Source organism: Camarhynchus parvulus, chromosome 6, assembly GCF_901933205.1.
Source record: "Camarhynchus parvulus chromosome 6, STF_HiC, whole genome shotgun sequence".
NCBI lineage: Eukaryota > Metazoa > Chordata > Aves > Passeriformes > Thraupidae > Camarhynchus > Camarhynchus parvulus.
Genome location: NC_044576.1, coordinates 19,978,634 through 20,005,012, shown reverse-complemented (window position 1 = coordinate 20,005,012; position 26,379 = coordinate 19,978,634). Strand labels below are relative to the sequence as shown.

Genomic DNA, 26,379 nt, shown 5'->3' with positions numbered 1-26,379 from the left:
TAAACCCGCGCCGGCGGCGGGACTACAGCTCCCAGCGGCGGCAGCACTGCGGCGGCACCGCGGCGGGACTACAGCAGGACTACAGCTCCCAGCGCTCCGGGCACGGCCTCGAGCCCTGCCCTTGGCGCAGGCGCGCTGCGGGGCCGGGCGGCGGTGACGGCGGCGCGGTTGGGCTCAGCGCTCGCCGCCTCTCCCCGCGGCGGCCCGGGCGCTCCGTCCTGCCCCGGCCACCGGCCCTTCGCCGCGTCCCGCCTGCTGAAGGAGGGGCCACCCCGGCCGTCCCGCGGAAGGGCGGATTTGCCGCCCTCCCGTTCGCTCTCCTTTCTCCGCCACCGCACGCGTGACGCCTTTGTCAGGCTCCGGGCCCTCGGCTGGGCCCGCTCCTCCGCCCGGGGCCATGGCCGAGCAGACGGGCTTGGCGCTGCCGCAGACCATGGACAGGTACGCGGAGGGAACGCTCGGGCTGGGCCTGTGACCTCCCGCGGCGGGTTTGGGGCCGGTGTCGCGGGTCCGGTTTCGTTTTTTGCCTTCTAAAACCCTCGGTGGCCTGACAGAAGTTGTGCGAGCGCTGTCGTGAAGCAGCACAAGGTACCGCGGGCAGCTGAGGGGCAGGAGGGATCGCTCCCGCAGCCCTCGGCCTCAGGAGCTGTGTGTGTGTGCCTGGGCACGGGCCCTGGGCCGGCCGGGGGCTGCAGGGGCCTGTCCCTGGGCCCAGGAGAGCCTCTGGGAAGGGAACGCGCAGACGCGCGCGTAAAGTGAGGCGCCAGAAGATGACCCAAGCTTAGCCGGCCTTGTGTGTTTTGTTGCTGGTTTTATGATCTGAAGAAAGCCTGCAATTTCTTTCTGGATCGCTTTTTAAAATTACAACCTTAGAAGTATTATGATTTAAGCATCTTTCCTCATCTATAATTACTACTTGTAAATTCTCTTTATTACATTTGTTTTCTCTATATGCTTTTATTTGAATATGTAGCACTTTCATCCTGTTCCACTGAGCACTTCAGCTTCCTTAAGTGTAATTTCGACTCATCCATGAAGCCCTTGCAACCTATTCCTACAAACAATAAACCACATTCACAGGCTGTTATTGCAGGAGTTGTAATAGCCTGGTATCTCAGAAGGTGGGGATCCAGAAGCAGTCAGGCTTCTGGTGATGAACCTGTCAAGTGTTCATCATAAGGAATCAAAAAAACCCCTGGTGGTTTTGTCCTTTCCAGGTCACATCTAAGGAGAGTGTATTTAATGAAATACAGCCTGTCATCAGGCAGGTGATGGAAATACAAACTATGAGAGGCAGGGGTAGAACTTGTGCCGCCTGGCCCTGGTGGGAATGAGAAGTTCCAGTTTGATATAGAAAGAGAATAAAAGTGATTTGGGGAGGGAAATTTTGTGTTCTAGAAAAACTGAAAAAGTAAGAGATGACAAAGGGATGATTTATGTTATAAAAGTATTGCTGAATCAACTCCTCTTAAACTAAAAAAAACCCAACAAAACAACAAACTCATCTGCATCCTGAATTTTGTAGTCCAGTAATATATATTTAGAGTCCTAGGAAACCATAATACTCTGGGCTGCCCTGATGCCCATGGCTGTTGTATCACACTCTGAAGTCCTGGTTCACCCTGTTGAGAAATGGCTGTGAGGTTGTGTTTATAATCTTTGTTGCAACCGACAGTTAAAATTAAACAGTTAATTTAAAAAAAAAAAAGGGAAATTAGTTACCTGGTGGCCAAACCAGTTTACTGTTCTTCAGTTGCTACCTGTAATAGAGATGTGGGTTTTGATGTATATTTAATATTCTTGTATCCTTTCAAGTTTGTCAAATTATAATTTGTGTCTCTGGTTCTTTTCAAAGACTTTTCCTAGTATGCTTGGAGTAGCTTGATGTGTAAAACAATTGGACAGCATCTCTGATTTCCTTAATATCAAGGACAGCAGGGAAAGAATTTGAAGTACCTAAGTAGCATAAAAGGAGGTGTGAAGAGAAGCTGGAGCTTTCATGTAAGAATTCCTTGGGCTCATAGTAGGAAACTTTAGGAACAGGAGCGTCACAAGGGATGAATGTGGTAGTAAGAAGGAACCAAGTATTTAGGATTTAATTTAATTCAGAGTGTAGCACAAGATCAATAGAAGGATTTTGGACTAATCAAAATACAGTTGGTGTAAATAATTCGTCTGGCTTATATTGGGTTTATGGAGCAGTGTTACATTTGAATAAACAGAGTTTTATGCATCTGATGTTTCTGAAGGTTGCACATAACTGTGATCATGTTGTTTGTAGTGGTGATCAAGATAAACCTTCAGTATTTCATCTCAAGGGACATGCCCCATGGTTAAATTATCTGTGGGGATTCTGAGGAATGGAAATACTTCTTCTATCCTGTTATCTTTTTTGCTTATGACAGATAGTCATTTTCCTCAGTGAGAAAAAAAATATGCAAAATCTTAAAGAGTAATTGCAAATGATTATAGCTTAACACAAAGTGCATACTTTAAAATAAAATACAGGTCTTTTAGTGAAGGGTGTAAAAACAGCTTTCAGTGAAGATAACTTTCATTTGGATTCTGGTAGTTGAGGAGGGGAAAAAGAAGGGTTTTGTTCTGTTTCCAGTACCTAGATCACTACTGAGAGGGGTGCCATGCTGTTGTATCAGGAATTAGGTGTTGCTGTAGATCTGAGTGCATGCACTGCTTTGTATACAAGGGTCAGAGCTCCCAGAGCAAGTTCTTTAATTCTCTGTTTGGGAGAGGGAACAGCTGGATTCTTCTCTTGACTCTTAGATTCTATACCTGTATGATTGCAGGTTTATTTCCTTAGTAAAGTTGGATTTCTCTAGTGCAAGGACTGACTTGATAGCATCATCACATTGCTGCCTGGGATTCATCTTTCTTTGATGTATTTTGTGCTCCATCATTTATTTGCCTGCATAATTTCAGTCTAGGAAGCAACCCATGGATTTATAGCAAAGAAGGTAAATAGCTGTTAAGATGTAAGGAGTCAGTTACTCAAAATTTCTACCTAAAGATTTTATACTTACCTGAAGTATTGACTGTAGCATAAATACAAGAAGCATGATAGTGAAGTGACACTACATTGTGGAGTGTCTCATCTGCAGCATTTGGGAAACTAATCCATATGATTGGCATCATCTTTTCTAGCCTGAAAATTGGAATTTCCAGCCCTCTTGTAATTTTTTTCTTCTCTTTCATGTTCAGATAACAGTTCCAGATAATAATTCTTGAAATACTTTTCTGCAAGCAGAAATCTTTTCAGTCTATCTTAAACCCCCATATTTCTGGACCAATGCATATACTTTTAAGGCAGGTATTAGTAACCTGGCTAAATGGTGAGATTTTAGTATTATTTCATTATTTTTAATGCCTTTGTTCATGTTAGTTTAATGCATAAATTACAGAATTATAGTAATCTTCATTAAAACTTGAAATTATGTGGCAATGGTTTTTTTATGTGCTGCCAGTGTGAGCTGTAATGCTGAAATGTACTCATATTTTTAAGCTTTATTCTCTTGACTTCAGTTGGATTATGTGTGGATTGCTCTTGCAATTGGTTATGCCAATGAATGGTTGGGGTTCTGTTTCTCAAAGCATATCCTGTGGTAGTGATTTCTGGTATTTCATATACTATCCAAATTAAAGACAGCTGCTTCCTTCTTTTCATATATTTGCCACCATGGTCAGAACGTGGTCACCACTGCTTTCTGTTACTTCAGGCTTTATAGGTGTTAGTCAACATTTGATGGATAATCTGTTGAAGGCTTGTGTGGGTACATGGTGAAGAATCAACATAGTGATAATTTTAGCATGGTTTAGTTTTTGAATTAGCATTCTTAATTTTATGACTGAGTGGTAGTTGCTCAGTTGTGGTCAATATCCTTGATAAAAACTAGAGCAGGATGATGTGACTTTAAGTCCTTATTGAAAGGAGACAAGAGCTGAAATTGCAGGTAGATTTTAAAAGCAATTAAACAATAAATTGTAGTTTGCTTAAGAAATTACTCTTACTATCTAGAGAGGAGTGCTGTTGCAATTAAATTTTCTCTTTTCCAGATCACTGATTTATTGGAAAAATGCTAGCAATTGTAGTTCAAAAATTGCAAAATAGCATTGGATTCTCCTTTTCAGTTTTTTGAAATGTCATCTGATTCCATAGTAATTTTCTTTTTTTTTCCCCAAGAAAAAAGAATATTTATGGTGTTGTACATGACTTTCTGTTTCTCTTTCCATTCCAGTCACCATTTGTGTTGAGATAGTTAATTTCCTTCCTTCTTTGAAAGTGCAGGCACTGTTTTAGTTTTATTTGCACAATTAATTGTTGATACTTTAGGAAGCTAATACACGGTTTTGGATTATTACCCTAATGCTACAACCTCAATAGTGTAATTGCTGCAGGGTGGTCCTTGATTAAAGGTGTTTATTCTGAACATCTTAGACTTGTACTGTATGTTGTGCTCTGATTTCTCTCACTGAGGGAAGTTGACACACGAGTAACTCTTTCTAGGAGTGGAGTTCAACCAGATAAGATACACAGAGTAATAAGCAACATAAAACACAGTACAGGATTTATGTATGATCTTTATTTTTCACAGAATGCCATCTCTGCAGTTACTCAGTCTGTTTGTTCTATTTCTACTGATTAAGCACATCTCTTTTCCTTGTTCTACCTCAAGTAATCATTTTCTTTCTTCACAAGAGAGTTAAATTCCTTCTGGTTGAAGTCTGTCAGTGTCTAGAAGTACCTGGCTTTTTGTTCTTCCTTGAGAGTAGGTTATTCATGCTTAGAAGAAAAGGCTGTGTAAGAGTAGAGAATGGACTGTGCTGAGTTCATCTCTACCAAGGAAACAAGGAGTTTGTTCTTCCCTGTCCTTAGCCCAACTGTTTGGAAGTTGATTTTGGTACAGGATGGGAAAAGCAAAATCACACCTATCTTGGAGAGTGGGTTTCAAGAAAGAAAGTTTGAAACAATAATAGTGTTATAATATCTTGGCTTTCTCATTACAGCTTCATCCCAGGTCCATCCCTTAGTATTTTGCTTCACTTTATCCTGAAGGTTCTATGCAAATTGACTTCTTCCCGTGTCTCACCAGTAAAGATGATTAGCGGAGACTTAATGCAGAGCTGTACATTGCCTTTTGCCCATGTGAAATATTCAGGTGTCAGCATGTTGTTTATAAACTATCTTAACCTTTTGACTGTTGTCTAATGTATGTTATTTTTCTATCTCTGATGTCTGCTTTGATATGCTTAGGAATGAATGGACGTGTTTTAGTCTCTGTTTAACAATTAACTTCTACTTGCAGACAGTAGGTAATTACTCTTCCTATTTAAGTGTGAAGAAACTCCTGAGAGACAACTTAAAATTTTTTGTATTCAAACTCTTGGCATCCCATGTATTATGAAGGCATTCAGATGATATTTTCATTTGTTACATTCACTTATCTAAAAAGGCTGTACAAACTCCTGTTTATTGATCTCTTCCATATAAAAGTGTTCAGACTCTGTAATAGTGCTTAAAGCTTTAATGGTTTCCTTTGCCATGGTGTCTTTAAGTGCTCACTGAAATGGAAACTTCTGACAGTTAATGTCAATGTGTTGAATAAATATATGTATAATAATTTACAGACAAATATCAAAAAGTTAAGGGATCAATTTTGCAACAACTTCTTAAAATAATACTTAAAGTGGTAATGAATATGCCAGCTGTTTTAGGCTTGTTTGGTGCTTTTGGCATCTCAACCTGCTTATGGCCTTTCTGCATTGCAAAGAGGGTGGAAAATTCCTGGTGTGAAAATAAATGCCTTCTGATGAACATTTTTATTTTCCCCTCAGCAGCAGAATGGGCCAAGTACTAGATTTTTATAGGATATAAATACCTACCTTTATCAAAAGAGTGTGTGACTTGCTCATGCTTTTACTGGCATTTGTAGTTTACCACAAGTAGCAAATTCATTGCCACTGCAAAAGAATAAGAGGAGTCAATCTGAAGTGGTCAAAGCAAACTGCTTCTGGCTGATGTTTCTAAATGAAACTGTTGAGATTACATAACTTGGTGAAGGGGCTGGAGCATGTGACTTACTAGAAAAAGCTAGAGGGAGCTAAGCCTGTCTGAAGAAGGGATGGCTTGGGAGGTCTGATGACCTTCTACCTACCAAGGAGGCTGTTCAGAACACTGACTGTGGAGGTTCCTGGCAGGATGATGAGAATCAACTGTGAATTTGAACAGAGAAGCTTTCAGCATGTGGGGATGGGAGTGATGCAGTTGAGCTTGGGAACACGTTGCCCAGTGCAGATGTGGATCTTGGCCCATGGGGCTTTTCAGGACCCAGCTGGAGAACGCTCTGCTGTCTGATCTGAATTTGGTGTTGCTTCTGTCTTGGGCAGGAGGTCTGACAAGATCTCCCGTGGTCCCTTCCAAGGGAATTTTGTGATACCAAGTCTAGATGCAATCCCAGTTGAAGGGAAAACAGCACAATAGCATTTGCACTGCGTAACTTAAGCAGACTGTGCTGGAGGTACCAATAGGAAGGTACAGTCTGCTGGCACCTTCAAGCAAATCTGCACTTGGTCTTTTTTAGCACCAGCTCTGAAATTTTTACCTAAAAGTTGAGATAACTTCCTGTCTAGTTGGATTGGGAATTTAGTTTTTTCCTCTTCAGAATTTTTGCTCCTGTCATGTTAATGCTAATATGAGTGCTTTTTGTCAAAATTTTCTAAAACTGAATGGAAGTGCTTATGCTCAGGATTTTTGTGTCGGTGATTCTGGGGGAAGGACTAGACACTTCCTGCCTAACACCACTGTAGGATAAGAAAACTTACAATCAAAATATCCACTTTTAAATGCTGCTTTAAAAAAAATTCAGTGAAGTTATATTAAATTAGGGGCTAGCTCTTCATTTGTTACTAAGTTAACCTAAAAATTAAACTGGCCTGCTATATAATAGTTTCCCCTATAACAAGTAAATACCAGTTGATTTAAGGGCTATCCAGGGAATCCTTGTATGTGCTTATGTTTGGAAACAACTTTCACAGAAACAAACTTTTTGGATAAGTGTTGTTAGTGTTTCTAGGTTTCCAGGTGATTGCTGATGGAAAGTATGGACTGTTTGGTGTTCTCAGTTTATGTATCTCTGCCTGTTTCCTCCTATGACCATGCAGCTCTTCTTCAATGTGTACATAGTAAAAGAAACTGCTAAAGCAGTGGGAAGATGGTAAATAAGAGAGTTGTCATGGACAAGAGGGGCTGGCATTCAGTGCTATTTTTTTAAGCCATGTTGATATAATTATTTCTTCACATTCTAGAAAAAGACAAGACCCTCTATTTTAAACCTGCAGTGTGGTCATTATGTACCTTCCAGATCTCTTCTCATTTGTTTCTTCTAAGTGCCTCCTGGAATGTGAATATTTTTGTTTAGAAGTGGATATTTTTTATTGGCCTAAAATGTGCCAACATTTAGTTAGCTTTCTGTGAGGGATGTAATTACAGAAGACCATGTGCAGGGTGCTTGTGACTGTTCTGCTGGTGAGTCATGCAGTCAGTTGCACAGCTTGTCGAGGAGAGTTTCTTTAATGTTGCCATCAGACACCTTGCAATTTTGTGCACATTTATTCAGAGTAAAGACATTTCCAAATTTTCAATGTCTGCCACATTTGATAGGGGTTTTTGTTGTTCTTGAGGTATTAACATCCCAAGAATTTATCTTGTTGGCATTTAAATTTTTTTGGTAATTTTTAGGTCAGAAATTGTTCCAATTTTTATTATTAGGATTATATAAGATGACTGACTTAAGGAGAGCTTTTTAGTTTGTTCTCTTATACTGTAAATTTTCTGGTAAAAATGGAAATTATAAACTGAGAATAACTTGAGTAATATAAACTCTTGAGTTCAAAGCAATTTGCTTGCTTTGGAGTTGGAGGACTACACTTCCATTTTTTTTTCCTTCTCTTTTCTTTGGAAGAACACAACAGGAAGATTGCTTACCCTGTATGGTCAGTTTAACCATGACACTCTCTAGGAGTGCATAAAAACCATCAAACTTCTATTTCACAAGTACTTTCCCTCAAAGTTGAACGTAAAGCAAGGAACCATGTTTGGTTTCTAACAGATGTCTATGCTAATGTATTTACTTTTGTAACTAAAGCTACTGTGCCTAAAGATTCATTTGTACTTCTGTACATTCTGGAAAATGGCTGCAGGAGATTGAGCTCACATGATACAGACTCAGTGAATAACTTTGCATTTCTTTTCATTTGCTTATCACAGCAACAGCTTAATGTCAGGATGGTTACAGTTTTAGGCAGGTCAGGCTTGGTCTATTCTGTATATAGGTCGCTCCTGATATTTATAGCATCTGTCATCTATTCTGTACATGTACCACAAATACCAGTATTGGTATTTTTCTGATGCAACTCCCTTCCCTTTTCCCCGAGTGCAAAATAGCATTGTTGGTTATAGAAACTACATATTTTTGTCTTCTCATTTGGAGTCTGGTCATCTTAGAGGTAATTAATAAGTAATTAAGATGTTTAAAGTCACATTCAAGGAAGTAACTTTAAATAGCCTCTAATGCGTAATTTCCTAGTAGCTTCACATCTCTCCTGTGTTTATGATTATTGACAGATTTGTCAAACAAGTCATGAGAAAATGTTTTCCCTATACCATATCATATGCTGTCTGCACTATAAAAAATCCATTAAATTTTTAAAGCATTAACTTAATGCTATTAGAATTCTTCACTGTTTGCTATGTATGTACTTGACTACATGTCAACTTCCTGTTCAAATCATGTTCAAAGCATGTTTCCATTTTGGAAGTAAATTGTTTCGTGTGTGTGTATGTGGTTCTTTGTTTATGTTTTGTTTGTTTAGTTTTTCTTTTTCCACTTAGTTTTAGTCACTTTTGGTTTTCTTCCTAGGATGGTGAGAATCAGTGTTACCCACCCCCAGCAGGCACTCAGTAGCTTAAATTGTTAGTTGTAGGGCAAGCTGCTGATATACATGAGTAAGAGTTCAGTTAGCAGAATGTATAATGTTTTAGTAATAAAGTGCTTATTGTATGAGTAATAGTTTTTCCTGATTTGTCCTTTGTGCACATCTAGAAGGGCCCCATTCTTCCTTCCTCACTTAGGAAATAAAACAAGTGTTTCTAATATCAAAATTCATTGCGTATTTAAAGGCTGATAGCAAGGCCACCAGCTTTGATGATTTCTCACCTTTTCCTTTTGAAAAAGTGAGAGTATGGCAATATTAAAACCTTTAAGATAACTGAATTTTGAAGACTTTGTGAAAGGAACGTGTCTGAATAACTGGTTGCAAAAAGTTAATTTATTCAGAATGAAAGCTAATTTTCTTACTGACAGTCTGGATTTTGGCAAACTAGAGACCAAAACACAAGATAGCTAGATCTGAGGAGGGATTCCTTATTCTAAGCTGGCTAGAAGCAAAGACCATAAAAAATAAGGCCAAATTTAAGCACAATAGCTGATGCCTGGCAGTCAAAGGTTTAATTTTATCTACAAGCTAGAAAGCAGCCAGCAGGATTCGGGGAACTGTCCTTTACTCGTATCTCTGCCTTTTTATAGTGCAGTGAACACAAGTGTGAAATATTTCCCCTTGATATAAGCTGTAATTAAGAATATAATAAAGCTTGAACTGAACTTCTGATAATCAGTAGATCTTTCTCGTGCACTTTCTAGTTAATTATTCTATGGGGTTTTAGTGTGTTTGTTTACTGAGTTTTAGTTATCCACATGCTTTTATTACAAGTTTTTTAAAATCTAGTTTATAGGATGTCATCTTGAGGTTAGAGGAAGTCAGAACCTATATATAAATACCACTTGTGTGACCGTGTGTTCACACCAACATTTGCTTGATTTTCTGTACTTGAGCTGTTTCTATTGAAAGCGTTGCTTTTGTAGTAAAGTCTCTTTACTGTTATGTATAGGCTCTTAACAATGTCTCCTTTACTCAGCTTTGCAGGCTATCCTTGATGACTAGGCAGAGCAGAATTGGGTATAAGGTCAGATGACTTCCAGGACTTCCTTTGAGAATTTTAGACTTTGTTTCAAAGTGACGGCATGTTGGTATACAGGCTGGCATATGGCTGCTATGCCGTGCTGCCTTAAAAGCACCCTCTGAAGTCCCCAAGGAGCATCTGAGACCACTGTTTTTGCACCAGTGTCTGTTCTTCACTCAGTGTATTTCCCTTGTGTGTTTTTCCTGTTAAGGTAGTGTAAGGGTGTTTTGAGTTTGTCAGGCAGGTGTTGGATTGAAGATTAAAGTATTTTCCAGTGTGTTTGATGGTCAGGAAAATATTGGGGAAAGAGCAGTGTTCTATCCTACAAGTGGGTTCATCTCTTCAGGCACTTCATCTCCTCTGTGAAGCATGACATAAGCTAACATTTCTCAGGTTAATGGTATTCCTTTGTAGCCTTTATCAGGGATTTGTAGGCTAGGTTTGCATTCTCTCGTGACCAGGCAGTGTCCCTCTAGCACAAGATCTTACTGCTGCTGGTTCTTCACACTCTGGAAAAGGAAATGCTTAGTGGTAGCATTTGCAATGAGGTGTTTCTCTTGCTTTTTGAGAGAACAGTTTGCTGTTCCCCTACTAAAATTCCAGCCAGCTCCAAAGCAGCCTAATGGTACTAGGTAACTCCATTTTTCTGACATCCTAGTCTTCCAACTTAAACATGATCTTGTAGTGCTTAGAGTGTAGCTGGCGAGTTTAGTGTAAAGCTTATCACTGTTTGTCATCCAAGATATTTTATCTGTTGACATAGACTATGCATAAAAAGTTGTTATAGAAGCTCATGAAAAAGTGCCTCTTCCAAACAGCAGATTTGTGGGTCATCCTTCAGAACAGTACCTTTTTATGGCTAGTGATTGGAATGCTTTTGGTCATTTCTTTCAAGGTACCTTTTCACCCCTCACTGACTTGGCTCTCTGTGCTATTGTTGCTATCAGTTATGTTTCAGCCTTTTCACTTTCTTGTTTTTGGATGTGAAATTCAATTGCAATAATCTGCTCTGACACCTTGTGTTTAGCAGGACAAGGATGCTTTACTCTTGCAGCAAGATATCAGCAAATTCCTGCCACTTTAAGGAAAAGAACTTTATGATGTGAGAGAAATGCAGAAAACTTCTTTTAAGAAAGAACTGTAATGAGAGGGAAAATGTGTTTCTAGCTCATGATTCTAGAGTACGTCATGCATGTTCAAATTTGCATTTCCCAAGGTAAGAGTTAGGTCTAAAAGTCAAATAGGACTTTCTATTCTGAGAAGTTTTCTGGTTTTGCTGACCATTCATATTTGCATGCCACTGAACATAAGAGGGAAAATTCCAAGATGCTTCCATTCCTACTTTAGTACTGAATATTTGAAACCAGATGATAAAACAGCTGTACTGTCTCAGTCTAGCAAGTCATCTTCCATTAAGTGTTGTGGATACGAAGATATCTGCTGGGCTTTTGGAGCTTTTTTGTGTTGCTTTATGCAGTCACGCCTGCTTGAAAACAAAACTGTTTCATGATGGATTCAGCTTTCACAAATTGAGTCAGATTTGATTTAAATAACGTGAATTAGATACTGTCTTCCCTCCCATCTAAGACTGGTTTTGGAAAAAAATAACCTTTAGAAGGGGTATAGCTTAATAAAAAGGAGAGCAGTCTAGGAGGTCTTAGGGATGTGTTGGAGCTGTAGCTCCAGATACCAGAGAGAGAAGCTCCTTACTAGTAAGAAACTTGCAGTTTGGAAGAACCTGGTTTTAGGCAGGCCTTGGTTTCTTAGTCAGGTAACATTTGGAGTATTGGATCTCTAATCTGCTATACAGCTTTCTCCCCATCTGCTTTGCTCTTTCCACAAGCAGTGTCCTGAAAAGAATTTGTCTTTGCTAGAGAAAAAAAAAAAACAGATCCAAAAAATGCTTTTATTCTCAGGGTCAGAACAGAATTTTTGAGACCGGAAAGCTTAATCTACTGGGGAGCTGAATCTAAAAGGCATTTGTAACCTTATATTCAGAGCTGCAATAGTGATACTGGTCTGGAGTTTTGTATGTTTTGTTTTGATTTTTGTTTTTGAGCCAAGGAAGTGTGGAAAAATACATTAGTGTTATTGATTTGGCTATGTAGAAAGTCATCAAGGAAAAAGGTTCGAGTTTCTATCAGAAACAATGCTTTGTTCCACCTTTTCAGCCCTTTCTATTTCAGGTTATCTGAGTAGCAGCCTGATTCAGTGGTAAGAATCAAGGTCATATTTTATTCAGTACAAGAAAATGGAAAATCTGGCAAGAGCCTAGATACCTGTTTTGAAATGGTTTTATTTAGTCCTTTCTGCTACAGCTGCTGTCAATGGAAAGAGATAAAGCTGATGACAGTATACAGGGAATTTATTGTTCATTATTCATGACTTGCTGAAGGTTTAAGTCTGTGAAGGATTTTGTTATTCATTTCGTAGGTCTTTCAGGTTTTCAAGCATGATTGGCTGGCAAGAAGCAATTAAAGAAAAGATGCATATTTTTCTTGACTTACTAACCTTGACAGAGAACTTGAGAACAGAATTTAATCTATAACCATTGTCATGGACAAATTCAGTTAAAATTGCAGTGTAGCAAGATTATGTTCATGCTTAAATCTCTCATTATTTGAATAAACTCTAGACTTGCATTTTGTGATGGTATCCTTAGACCTAACTAGCTCTGTTGTGAAGCCTTTAATTTATAAATAAAAATCTGAATTACAAATTTAGAGCAGTTGTAGACTTAAATAGGATGTGGAATGAGTGAGGGAATGTTTACCTGTAATGCAGGAAAAACTTCTGAAGAGGAACAATTATCAGTACTATTGTATGGTATTATTTGTTGTTAAAGTAAATTTGGGGATTCTTAATGTAAATAAATAAGTCAGACTTTGATTTTACCTTCCCATTAAGATGAATGGAAAAAACTACAGTTCTGATTCCTGATGTCAGTCATCAACTGAAAAGTTCTAGTTTTAGACAACCAGAGTTTAAATTTACATCTGTACCTACTATGATGTGCTCTGTACTTACAACTGGACATGTGGACATTACAGGTTCATTTTAAGTATTGTTCAATATTAAATTGCTTTCTCTCCAGTCCTCCCTGGAATCTGAATGTCAGATTGTATTCAGTTTTACAAGTATGCCAATTGTATGTATGCCTTTTACAATGTGCTCAATTATATTCCCTTTTTACCAGTAATAAATTGCTCCAGGTTGCCTTCTGCTCTGACACACTTGCAACTTTTTCAACATGCTTCTACTACTGTAGATGTTAAAAAGATTTAGTGCTTTAAAGAATGTCTTGCAAGTACTTTATAGGCACAGTCATTTCTATTAAAAAAGCATGGCTATTCTTCTGTAAAGGAACATTTTCAATTTACAAATAGAATACTGCCCAAAACAGTGAAGTCTTAAAAGCAAAGCTGTTAGACAACAATATTTTTCATGTCTTGGAGTTGGAGCCGGACAAAATTAAATTTCCCATTGCAAATTCCCCCTTCCTTTTCCTCAGAGGAGTTAAACAAAAGCAAAAGTGAGAGGAAAAGTATTAGTATTGTGAACCACTGTAACATCCTGGCATAGAATCCACAATCATTATTCTCAAATAATAAAGTTGTTTTGTTTACGAGCATCAGAGCATTTCTCAGTTTCTTCTTCCTCAGTTACTGTCTGTTACTCGTTACACATAAGAAACCTTTTAGTGTTTTGTGTTAATGATGTCACCCAAGTTGTTAAGAGAACAAAACTTCATCATCAAAATTGTGATGTTAAGCTTCAGTTTGGTCACAGTGTCTAATTAGATTGTGTCTTGGTTGTTAAATTATAAGGAGGCTGTTGCTGTGCTCCTTTATAAGGGTTTAACTATGATTGTAGTGGGTAGTAAAATATTTTTTAAAAATCAAACCTATATATATAAAAATTTATAGTAACATTCTTATTTTGCTAGACTCTGGTTTATTATGTAAATTTTAATATCTTCAGTATGGGAATTAGCAAATTGTTTCACAGTAAAAATTACTGGCTGAACATATCTGATATTTTCCTAGTTTAGATCCATATTTTGCTTTTTGTTATAAGTTGGCCAAAAGTGTGGCCTAATCATCAGACCCAGGTATCTGGGAGTTCCTGGTTCTATGCTCACTTCAGGTGAGGTTGTATAGACTATCAGTCTTGTGTTTTCTCCTTAACAGAATTAATATATTTGAATTTTTATGCCCACATAATTGTCAAAAACAGAAATTTCCTCCTCTACTGGTCCAGTAGTATTCTTGAAGTACTTTGTAACTTAATTTATATTATACAAAGTCAACTTGTTTGAACTAATACTTCATCTTTTCAAAGAGAGCAAATGAGTTTGATATAACCGTTTAGAGTTTTTGTGATCTATTGTATCATTTCTGTTGTTTTATCATTTAAATGGATTGGACTTCATTTCCCAAGTAACAGACTACAGTATTGATCTTATATTTTTAAAATTAAAAAAACTTACCAAAATGTTGTAGAAGGAGATGATAAAACATTAAAAATATGGATTTTCCATATGTTGAATTATTCAAAGTTTGGACTATAGTCTCAATGCTTTTTAATCATAAATTATCTAAAAGTTTAATTAATAATTCAGAAAGTATAAAGCAGTTGTTTAGCTATCTGAAAAAATATGTTTATTATGTTGATTTTATAGCAAAACTGTGGTACAAAATACTTCCATTTCTGGTGATTAGGAATGAAGTAATAATCATGATTTCCTCTAGATGCATGTTTTCTTAAGCTGTATGCTTTCACATGTGAATGTTTATTTTAAGCATGTAAAAGTAGCAGAAAATACCTTTTTTTCCTTCCTGTGATTACAGAAGCTGCTGGGTTTGCTTTGCTACCGATGAGGATGATCGGACAGCAGAGTGGGTGCGGCCCTGCAGGTGCAGGGGCTCCACCAAATGGGTGCATCAGACTTGTCTGCAGCGCTGGGTGGATGAAAAGCAAAGAGGAAACAGTACTGCTAGAGTTGCTTGTCCTCAGTGCAATGCAGAATATTTAATAGTATTTCCAAAGCTAGGTAAGATACAGATAATTTAAATTGTTGCTTATTTATTTGTTCTTGCATTCCTTTTTTCCCCCCTTTCTTGCGCTCGGAGCACCACTTCTGTTGGAAACTTGTCTATTCCCTTTTCCAGACAGAAAGAAACAACTTTATATTCTGCTTGCATCCTATTTGGTGGCTTAGTTAAATACCTTCTAAAAATTTTGGATCTATTCCACTTAGGTATATAGATAAATCTTGTGATTGACCTGTAATTATTTCCTGGCTAATGGGATTATTTTTCTTGTTGAGCAGAAGGTGACTTCTTTCAGCAATTGCCACACAGCACATAAACACATTGTTTTTTTGACTCAGCTTGCAGAGACATTTATCAGAGGAAATTTAGAGGAGAATTTCCTAAACAGCACGTGGTATTACTGGAAAAATATACTTTCACTTTGGTCAGGAGATGTTTCTGAGGCAATATTGCCCTGTAATCAAGAGGCAGAATGTTTATGAATGCTGGGTACTGCTGTAGTTCAATTTGTCAAGGTCAAAGAAAAAAAGTTGGACGTGGTCTTCAGAGTCTCTTACTTGAGTAGCCAAGTAGGATAATGCACAGTATGTTGCATGTATTTAAATTAGCAGCGCTTGCTGTTATTTCAGCCCTCGTTTGCCCATGTGTTCTATGGGATATATTAAGCAAATCAAGAAAATGAAATGTTGCCATGGAAACTTAAATTTTGTTTAAAAGTAAAATGGCTTGTTAGAGAAATGGTGATGTAGCAATTGAGTGCAGTCATTTAGAGGATTTTAAAGAAGATTTTTTTAAGTATCTTATTTCTGTAATGAAAGAGCTGAAAATAACTCACTGCCAGTTCTTCGGGATAGGACCTCTTTCTTATTAGCTTAAGAGCTGATGAAATGAAGGTGTCAAGGGAATTTTGAGTGATGACATTTACCTCCATGATAGAACACTTAGTAATGGGAAAGAAAATATACACAACAATATTGCATTGTTGATATAAAAAAAAGACATAAACCAGTATGAAACTTACTACAAGTTATTCATATAACAGCCACATTTCAGCTTTGCTGAATAGGGTAACTCCCCATCATAAAGAAGGCATCAAACAATAACATTTAGCATTGGCTTTGGGAAGAAAACTGGGTTTCCATCTGGACACAGAATGCACCACAAAACTTTACACTGTTTGAAATACTTGTTTGTATCTTGACTGATGAAATTCTAATGTGAGATACATTTGCATTTTATTTTGACAATGGCAAAAAGGGGTAGCAACTATAATTTGGACAGGATACATTAACATAACAGGCATTTTCATTTGTTCCTGCAATTCGTGGCATACTGTATTTGAAAGCTTAGATTCCAACATTCCTGGATTCTGAAGCTGGCCTAAAATTCTTGCATGAGGTTGTTCAGTTCTTGCATGCAGGTATGTGAGACTCCCTTCATGTATTTTGATATATTTTTCCTCATAATACCATCTTCTTCTATTTTTAAAGATAAGGGCATAAAAATTCAGACTTGTGTAAGAGTACACAAGACATTGGTAGTAGAGCAGGGAAATTAATCTGGGTCCATGGAACATCAATCATGACCTTGAAGTGCCTTAAACAAGTGAGCCAGTCTTGCCCTTCTGTAACTCTTTCTAGTAACCCAAAGCTGTTCTAGCACAATTCAACTACAAGTCAATCAAGGTCACACCAGGCAGAGTAAGGACAGTAAGAATTTTCCAAGAAGCCTTGGAACACTTCTTTTGAAGACAGTCATACCCTTCCCTGAAGCATCACAGTTCAGAAACTTATTTACTTTAAGACTTCCCTAATGTACTACTGGAAACTTTTTTCTAAAAATTCTGTAAAAGGATACCCTCATCACAACACTTAATTTATGATTATAGTTTAGAAGTTATATCAACTTGAGGAGACATCAGTGAATATAAGTGGGTGTTTCTTTATATATTTACTAGTTCAAAACAACCTCTCATGAAATATCTCAAAATCAGAATTCCATTTTAGATTTGATACTGCCTATCAGTTCTGGTGATTGGTGATAATTATGTTCCTGTGAGTTGTTTTCTGCTCTTTCAAGAACTTTCACTAAATAGAAAGTAACCAAAGTATCTCTTAGATAATTATTTCAGTTTAAGAAAAAGAAGCAATTTGGCAGAAAAAAACTCTTTAAAGCATGATCTATTCTTCAAAATGAAAAATATTTTTGTTTCATATTTCCTTCTTTAATTTGAGTATCAGTGATACTTATTTTTGTGTTTCTTCCTCCATACCACCTTAAAAAGCAAAAACAGTTTTGTCCTCCTTTCTTGCTACTTCCTTCCTAAGGCCTAATTAAAAGATTGTTTCAATAATTTTTTCTAGAATTTTCTCAAGATTCGATACCTGATTTTCTAGCCAGGTTTCTCTTAATGATTAGTATCAGTAGGTGTAATTTGTTAGTACTTGTGTTATAAGGCAACCTTCAGTGTCATTTGAGTCTTCTGTCTTCAAACATAAGTTTTCAAAATGGTAAAACCAAACAACTTTTTCAGTGACTCTGGGAAACAGTCAAGATGTGTAAACTACTGTGCATTTAGTACTTGCAGTTATGACCTTGTTGCTACTTCCAGCATACTGATAGACATCTCAGCAACTTCTTAAGTGTGTTCTGGAAAGTCAAACACAACTATTAAGAGTTGAACTGGATGTTCCTGTTGCCTTTTTTCCACCAGCTGACTTGAGCTGAGTGGAACTGGGGTTTTTGAAATCATTCTCAATAGAGCTGTTCTCTAGAAAAAGAACTAACTAAGTCATGAAATTGGAATCACAGTTTTGTCACTGTGAGTAAACTTTGAGAGACATGGAGGATTAGTTACTTGAGGAATGCCTGTAGGCTGGTTTTGAGAAATTTCACTGATTTTGGTAGGAAAAAGTAGGAGGGAGCTCACAGGAACTGTTCATATGAGCTGTGGGAGGACAGTCTGTATGTAGAATTTGTTGACAAATACAAAAGTAATGTGGATTAAGGTGATGATGGTTTTCACTTCCATGTATACATTTCAGTGTTCTGGCTTTTGCCTCACTCATGCTCTTGCAGTCCCTCAAAGAAAAGATGCAGGCATTGCCCTTGTTTACCTCACCAAAGGTAGTCAGGGTATTTATTGTCTTGCCCTGTGTAAGTCTGGAAAGTGCAGTTGTGCGCAGACAGAACAATGAACCTATTCATGTGTTGTTGTCAAAGGCACTGAATAACCTGAATAGGAGTATTTTTTCCTCCAGTGTTTTGAGAGGTGATCCTTTAAACATACTGAATGCAGCTTCTTCCAGTGGAAGGAACCTTTTGTATTAACTGTGCTACTTTTTACGACATAGCAGGATAGTTTAGTGACAGAATTTTCAGGTGAAGCTGTCAAAGATAAGGACATGAAGTACATTAACACAAATCGGTATTTTTTCCTTTACAAAACTAAAATATCTAACAAATAAAAAAGGCAGCAAGCCTAAAGTGGTTTCTACAAAAGAACAATTCTTACTCAACACAAAGGAAGCTAATCGGTGGGTAAATTAGTGCTTTAAGCAGTGTATCAATCTCCTGGAAAAATGAAATGGTAGGTAAGCAGAAGTTACAAGTTTAGCTTAATAGCTTTTTAATTATATATTATATTATATATATTCACTTCAACAGCACGTGTGGTATGTCAGACTTGTACTTTGCCTCGTTTGTTCTTTCTTATTGGTGATAGATGCTGACTTTTCTACAGTATGCTTTTATCTGTGTGTATCTGTATGTATATATCTCTCTTGAAACCTTACTTGAAACCTTACTTTTCCTTTATCATAGGTCCAGTTGTTTACGTTTTGGATCTTGCAGATCGCCTGATCTCAAAGGCATGTCCCTTTGCTGCAGCTGGAATCATGGTGGGCTCTATATACTGGACAGCCGTTACGTACGGAGCGGTGACGGTCATGCAGGTACACACCTCTTCCCTCTCCTGCCAGCTCTGAGAGCAAAAGTCAATTCTGACTCCTCTTTCCTTGGCTTAAAACATGCTTAGCTGCTTTCAGTGTAGTTACCAGTGAATTCAAGACGGTTTTTCACATTTAACTGGTCATAGTTTATTACTGCAAGTATTCCTGTTGGGCATGGTTCAGTCTGCAACAAACTCCACTACTGCTCTAGCTGGCTGCCCTGTGTATGGCAGACTGGTGAACACAATTCTGTTCTCATGGGAAAGGTGCCATTACCACCTAGCTACCAGTAATGAGTAACTCTTCAGTAAAGATATGAGATTTAATCTTTTCTTTTACTTAGAGAAAAACTTTGCTAGTAACATTCAAAGGATTGAAATTGAAACATGGTAAATTATTTTCTGGATAATGTGATTTTTTTTTTAATTGAATAAAGGAAAATACATGCTCTGAATGATGCAATTCATTCATAAACAAGAAATGCAAAACACTGCAAATTAATGTTTTATTACTAAAGACTGTAGGATTAGTTGGAAGGGGAAAAATAGTTTTCCTGCTTCTGTTCTTGTGAACTTACTATTTAAATAGAAAAGTAATGTTGGCAGGTGGTGCCCTATTAACTATGGAAAGACTTGTTCATGGTGATTCTAGTTCAACCACAAAACCAGAGTTTTCAGAGATTGTACAATCAGAAGCACTTTCCTTACCCTTTTAGTTGTTGATTCCTATATCAAGTCTATAACCTGTGTTTTGCCTGAAAACATAAAAGTATTTCTAAAGCTAATTCAGCTGTAGATAGAATTAACAAACCCATATGTTAATAAATACTCCTCTACACAGTTCTAATTTTAAATATACAACCTGGTTCGTCTCTCATAAGTCATTTGGCACTAGTTCTTGAGATGTGTGGTACTGCCCTGCAGTTCTGCAGATCACTCACTCCCTATGAAGATGGTGTGCTGTTTTGGTTCAGTTTCTATGTGATCTGAAAGCAGAAATGGAGCCCAAATGAGTGGTTACAGTTTCCCTGTAGCAGTGTGGCCAAGGGTCAGGCAGCTGCATAGGTGATGTGTAATGGCTTTCAATACCCCCTTCATTCCAGTGGTGAGTCGGTGTATTACAGAGTGGTGCACTGAAGTATTTTTTCATTGGATATTTTGCTCTTGTGGCTCCAACAGGAGCATTACAACCATCTGTAATACTACTGCGAGACTTTGGAAATGCACCAGTCCTTTTCTCCTTGCTCACTGCTACACTGAGCTCTTTTTCTGTAGGAAATTGTGACCTTTTTAGCTGCCCTAGAGCTCTGCAGCCAGATGGAAAAATAAATGCTTTGTTCTGAAGTTGTTTTGCTTTTGAAGTGAGTATCTGTCTAAATATTAGTTTAGGCAGCTGGTCAAATCCCAGATATGAAGAATTAGCTATTTTCATGATTTAATGTTTTGATTGTATAGATGGCATGCTGGGCAAGACAATAATTTAGTTTTGCTTGTAGAGGAGCAGACTGAGTGGGTAGTAGAGGGAAACTGTTCCAACCCTTTTGCCACTCCAACCTTGCTAGGTTTAATACAATTTTTCTCCTGATGTATTTCAGACTCTTTTCCTTTAGTTGAAGGGCCAGAGAGAAGCACAGAAGCTATTTTTAGACTTCAGGTGCAGAAAAATAAATACAGAATTGACATTGTGGTAGCTAAGTCAGTAACAAGTCAGATGGAGTTACTGAAAGCAGAGAAATACAGTAATCTAAAGCAGAAAGAGACAAGATACTGAAGCATTTTTTGATGGACAATGACTATAAGGAGAAAAAGGATAGTGTCAGACTTCACAGCTTGAGTAGAAGATACGGAAGAAGCTGGAAGACAAATACTGAATGTTTTTTCAGGAATAATTTTTTGGCAGCAACAATATTGGTTATGCCTATTTTTAGAGGCTGTGGTGTATAACATAACTTCCTGTTCTGGAGGTGTAACATGGAATGCTTTTCAGAGCAAGGCAAAACTGTACAGTTTGAAGGTACTGTGGTACATTACTGTAGCTCCTTCCCTGTGTCCTACCTATTCCAGAAGTACTGGGTTTGTTATTTTCCTTTTTTACCATTTTGCTGTTGTTTCATGTTCTTACCTCCTAATTCTAATTTTTGTGCAATTGAAGACTTGATAAGTTATTGTACTTATGGGGAAAACAAGAAGTCAATGAAAACACATCAGAAAATTCAGTGCCTGACAAACATAATTATTATTTTAGTGTTTTTAGTCCTCCCAGATTCTTACAGAAAAAGTCATGAAAGAACCTGTTCTTCCTGGAAGCAATTCAGGGACTGTATTAGCATTTATACTGCTTAAATTGAGACAAATCTAGAGGATATCTACCACTCGGATGTAATTTTTTATCTTTAGTCCTATTAGATTTATTTAAAATTAAAGCAATGTAATTTTTAAAAGACATAAGGCACTGTTCTGTTACAGTTGTAACATGTGCATTTTATAAATGGAAAAGTCTGATTAATTTTTTTATATATCAGCAGAAAAGTGTAGACATAGCAGTAATTATGATCCTTTAAAATCCTTGAACTAACTACATATGAAAATAAAGTACATGTGAAGATATGCTGCTGTTTCCACTACAGTTGAAAATAATGTTCATCTTCCTGCATTGTCCAGAGAAACAATAGTTAAATACTGTGATCTCTGTTATGTAAGGTATTCCTAAAAACCATAACATTTGGATAAAAACATCCTGAGGTATCTACTATCAATTTATCCTATGAACAGTAGTATCTGATCAGTTTCTGAGTGTAGAATTAATTGTTATAAAACTGTAAATTCTTAAATGCATTTTGGAAAGCTTGCTGTATTATTAGTGTTTCAGATGTTTAGGCTTTTACTTACACAGAAACACATGAAACCTTTCTTGAGATGTTTGGGAATTCTGTTACAGCTCTCTGCAATAATAATGATTTGCAAAATAGGGCTGGTAGCTCACCTGCATTATGCTCCATAAGCAACCAAGGATACAAAGAGAAAACAGTAAATTAGGTAAAACAGTGTTCTTTCTTCTTTAACTTAAAACATGCGGGCAGCCTCAAAGAAACACAACTTTTTAAGTTACATTTTTGTTCATTTGTACATTGTAACATTGTTGTGGCCTTTGTTATGTTTGTCAACTATATGCATATTTTCTAGGTTGTGGGTCACAAAGAAGGTCTTGATGTGATGGAGAGAGCTGATCCTTTATTCCTTTTGATTGGCCTTCCCACTATCCCAGTCATGCTAATACTGGGCAAGATGATCCGTTGGGAGGACTATGTGCTCAGACTGTGGCGCAAATACTCTAATAAGCTACAAATTTTGAACAGCATATTTCCAGGTAATGTGATTCAGTTTAAAAGGAAATGCCAAGATTGAACTTCTGCCTTTAGGAGATGGGGATAGGCAAGTAGTTCTTGCTGTTTTTAAGTAGAGATGATTAACACTATCCCTCTATTTCATGTTCATTCTGTTTAGGTTGTGTTTGTGTAGTATGTCCTGAGATGGGTGTGGCAGGAGTAGCAGGAACATGGTTTCAGTTCAGGCTTTAGTAACAAAACAAGGTACTAAAATTCATGGGTCTTACTTGAAAGTAAAACTGCAGTCATTTAATGGAAACAGAATATTCACTGAGAAGAGGGAGAGTTCTCAAAAAGTAGTTGGGCTATAGATTTGTAGTGGAGTGGAGAGTGGGCAGTAATGCACTTTCTGTGTCCTTTTTTGAGGCAGTATAGGCTATGTAACCTTTTCTTCCGCCATTCTTATCCCTTTAGGCATTGGCTGTCCTGTTCCTCGTATCCCAGCAGAGGCCAACCCTTTGGCAGATCATGTCTCTGCCACACGAATTCTGTGTGGAGCTCTAGTTTTCCCTACTATTGCCACGATAGTTGGCAAGCTGATGTTCAGCAGTGTTAACTCAAATTTACAAAGGACAATCTTGGTAAGATTCAATACTCTGTTTCATAAATTATTATATTAGAGGAATATGAAGTGTTGTGAAGGAGGGAGGCAAAGGAAAAGGAAACATAAATTGATCTGGAATTTTAAGAACAGTACTTGATTAAAGGAAGGGTTTTTTTAAGGTTGCCTGTCTTAGCAGTGGACAAACATCATGTGTGTGAAAGACTGTCTTTATGACTGAAACTAATCTCAGTTCATGACAAGGATGAAAGTTTTATCTGGCAGTATAGTAGTCAGGCCCTAGCAGTAATTAAGGCTGACAATGAAGATGAGAAGCCAGCATCTTCTAAGAACAGTGTCTGTAAGGGAAGACTGGGATTTATATTATAAACCTTTTCATATTAGCTTTTGTTTACTGATTTGGAGAGAAACCCTTTGTTTCTTATTTTAATAAGGAGAGGAAAATTAACTCTCCATAGAGTTCAAATGGAGAGGGAATGACAATCTCTTGCTTTGTGAATAACCTCTGTGGTTGCAGCCTTTCAAGGACAAGTACACTGAGTTTGGTAATATGGAATCCCTGCTCATCTGACTGTCATCACAGCCTGTTTTCAATTCCTGCATGTTTATGCACCTCTCTCTTTTATGCAGATCAAACAGTGATATTGCAAATGTTCATGCAGACTAAAAGCTTCTTGGTGTCTCATTTTGAAGACTTGAGATAAACATATTGTAAAGCTTTCTAGAGAGAAAAAAAAGGTTGTTTTACAAGAATAGATTTTATTTTACTCCACTTTTGGCAAGTGCCATTTTTCATAGTCTAGTTATAGAATGGTTATCAGTAGTATTCCCTGTGCTTTGTATAGTATACATTCAGAGAAGAGAGACAAGCAGATACATATCTGCATTTTCTTTGTTATTGAAATAAGATTTTGATTTTTAAAATGTAGAATACTGGTGAGACTTCCAAGAAAATAAAAGCTTTTATAGATTCAGTCTGTAATACCTTTAAGTAACATTAACCTCTGTAATAGTGCATTATGACAGAAAACTTTGAGATAGTCATTTGGAACTGTTCTAATTAGTTAATTTTTAGAAGAATGTATAGAAAACAAATCTTCTCTGACTGGAAACTTTTAAGAACATTTGCAGTGATATGACACTGAACTGCGCAGGTTTTCAAAATATCTTTTTATTTCAGGGTGGAATTGCTTTTGTTGCTATAAAAGGAGCTTTTAAGGTTTACTTCAAGCAGCAGCAATATTTGCGCCAAGCTCACCGCAAAATTTTAAATTATCCTGAACAAGAAGGAGCGTAAGGCTGTAACCTCCAGATGTCACAGAGTCTCACCTAACAGGTTTCCATGTTGTATTGGTTCCATTGTTATTGCACAGTAGTGGAAAATTGTGATAAGTTGCTGCTCCTCTATTTTTTTTCCCTTTAAATACAATAAAGCACTGTCTTATGGCAGGGTAAATCCTTTCAGCAACCACTGAACCTAAGAATGTGATTTGGCTTTCATTATTTTTTGGGTATTTCTGTTGGGCAATAGGCTTTTGAATTATTTTCTTTGAGCCAATATACTGAATGGAAAAAAATCAACTACAGAACATTTTAAGTGTAGTTAGGTAGGCTATATCCAAATGTCTTTTCTCTAGGTGATTTTGTACCCACGCTGTCATTCAGTTTAGCATTTCACACAATGAAGGGAGATTGCTTTAGAAGGGGAATGTGAGTCATTACCAAGGAGAAATAATTTTCCTTGAGTTTTGCTGGTATCAAACAGGGCGTATGAAATACGCAAATGACAGAGAAAGCAGAAGATAGATCACTCTCTACAGGACTTGGTATGTCAACTTTAACCACCTAAATATTAGGTGTTAAAATTAGCATGGCTTTCAGGTGACTGTTTTACTACTGGTAATTTTCAGTGTCCTGTTGTATCTTCTGCAGTGCCTAGTGTCATTTTCTCATGGCTTTACTGCTTTGTAACTGGTGCTGGATTGCATTTTTTCTTCCAGTTAAAATAATTACAAGGGGGAAATAAATTTCACTTGCTTATTTTGTAGTTAAATATTAGAACACTTGTTTAGTTTCCATATTCCTTTATGTTGTGTAAATACCCATAGAAAACCTGTGAGAAAGCAGCATTGAACACTAAAAGCTCCATGTGAACTGCCAGCAGGGCATCCCCTGAAGCATCCAGACCTGAGTGTGTAGCTCAGCTCTGCTCAGGACTGGGCTCTCCTGCCCTGGTGGAAGTGCTGGCTCCAAGGGGCTGACAGTACACTTTGGGTACCTGAACTGAGCATCCTGCCAGCAGGGTCTTTGGCTTAAGGTAACTGGGCTCCATTTTGTGAAGGACTACAGGATAAATCTTAAATGTGTCATAAAGTTTATTTATACAGTAAGCTTTATTGTTCCCATATGTCTAAAGTAGTCAGTTGAGAGAGACATTAGCACTTCCATTATTTGATGTATTTCTAAACCTAATTTCAACAGAAGTTGATTGTTTTGTGAAGTTAAATTCTGACAAACATAATTTGAATATTGCATATTCATACCAGACCTAATCTGGATTTCGTATTTGAAGTTCTTTCTTAACAACAATTTCTTTGTTTTTCTCCGAGTTTTCTCTTGTTCATATTAGTATGTCAAATGCATGAAGAATAGCTTAAAAATCTTTGAGTGGGATTATTCATTAGTAAATATTTCTTTTCACCAGAAATGAAGTAAATGCAGAATGGACTTCCTATTTGACTGCAATAATGTATGTTAGGAGAAATTCAAAGTAAGGTACTTTTTCTATAGTATGTTTATCTTAATTACCAAGATGTAATATTTTAAAACTGTACAAAAGTGTATATAAAGGCCAGTTAGTATTAAAAACCTATACAGGTGTTAAAAATTATACACTCAATCAATATCAAATCCTTTTGAGGCTCTTGCTGTAATGGAAGAATTACTATACCCTTGTAAGTCTGCTGATTATATTTGTCTTAGTAGGCTCACTTTTATATAAAACTTAAACTGAGTAGCAACCCCTGAAAGTTGCTACACTCTGTAAGATAGTCTTGAAACAATATAATATGTATTTCTTACAGAATTCCTCGTTTCAAGAAAACAGCTTTTCAGTGGTCTTCACTGTATATATTTCCAAGCAATTTATTACTGTTTTTTAAAGTCTCATGGAAAGAATTGAATGATGCAAATTAGTGGGTTTGAAACTTGTTTCATGGAAAAGCTCATTGTCTCCTCTGGAAGTTAAAGCTATTGTAAAAATACAATTATAAAATACTGTATGGACTGTAAGATGATTTCACATGAGTGGTTAAAGGTCATTACTCTGTAAATCTTGTTTTTAAGTATTGAAAATTATAGTTATGTTGAATTAGGTTGAATAAATATTTTTTACACTC

The 26,379-nt window shown here is 37.2% G+C and overlaps 1 protein-coding gene across 2 annotated transcripts; it reads left to right on the top strand.

Moving 5' to 3' along the window:
• Positions 1-150: 150 nt before the first annotated feature.
• MARCHF5 (membrane associated ring-CH-type finger 5) lies at positions 151-26,379 on the top strand. 2 transcript variants are annotated; one of them, XM_030950953.1, is made up of 6 exons: positions 151-441; positions 14,881-15,083; positions 18,907-19,037; positions 22,217-22,400; positions 22,834-23,000; positions 24,162-26,379. In XM_030950953.1, the coding sequence occupies exons 1-6, from the start codon at positions 398-400 to the stop codon at positions 24,276-24,278; spliced, it is 846 nt and encodes a 281-aa protein (XP_030806813.1). In that variant the 5' UTR covers positions 151-397; the 3' UTR covers positions 24,279-26,379. The 2 variants fall into 2 exon arrangements, with proteins under 2 accessions (XP_030806813.1, XP_030806814.1); XM_030950954.1 differs by having other exon boundaries at positions 18,937-19,037; positions 24,162-24,551.

Excerpts from the sequence above, each read along its gene's own strand:
- MARCHF5 (XM_030950953.1), top strand. The coding sequence starts at position 398 with ATGGCCGAGCAGACGGGCTTGGCGCTGCCGCAGACCATGGACAG. Across the intron at positions 442-14,880 it reads CTGCCGCAGACCATGGACAG|AAGCTGCTGGGTTTGCTTTG; the intron begins GTACGCGGAGGG and ends CTGTGATTACAG. Across the intron at positions 23,001-24,161 it reads ATTTACAAAGGACAATCTTG|GGTGGAATTGCTTTTGTTGC; the intron begins GTAAGATTCAAT and ends TTTTTATTTCAG.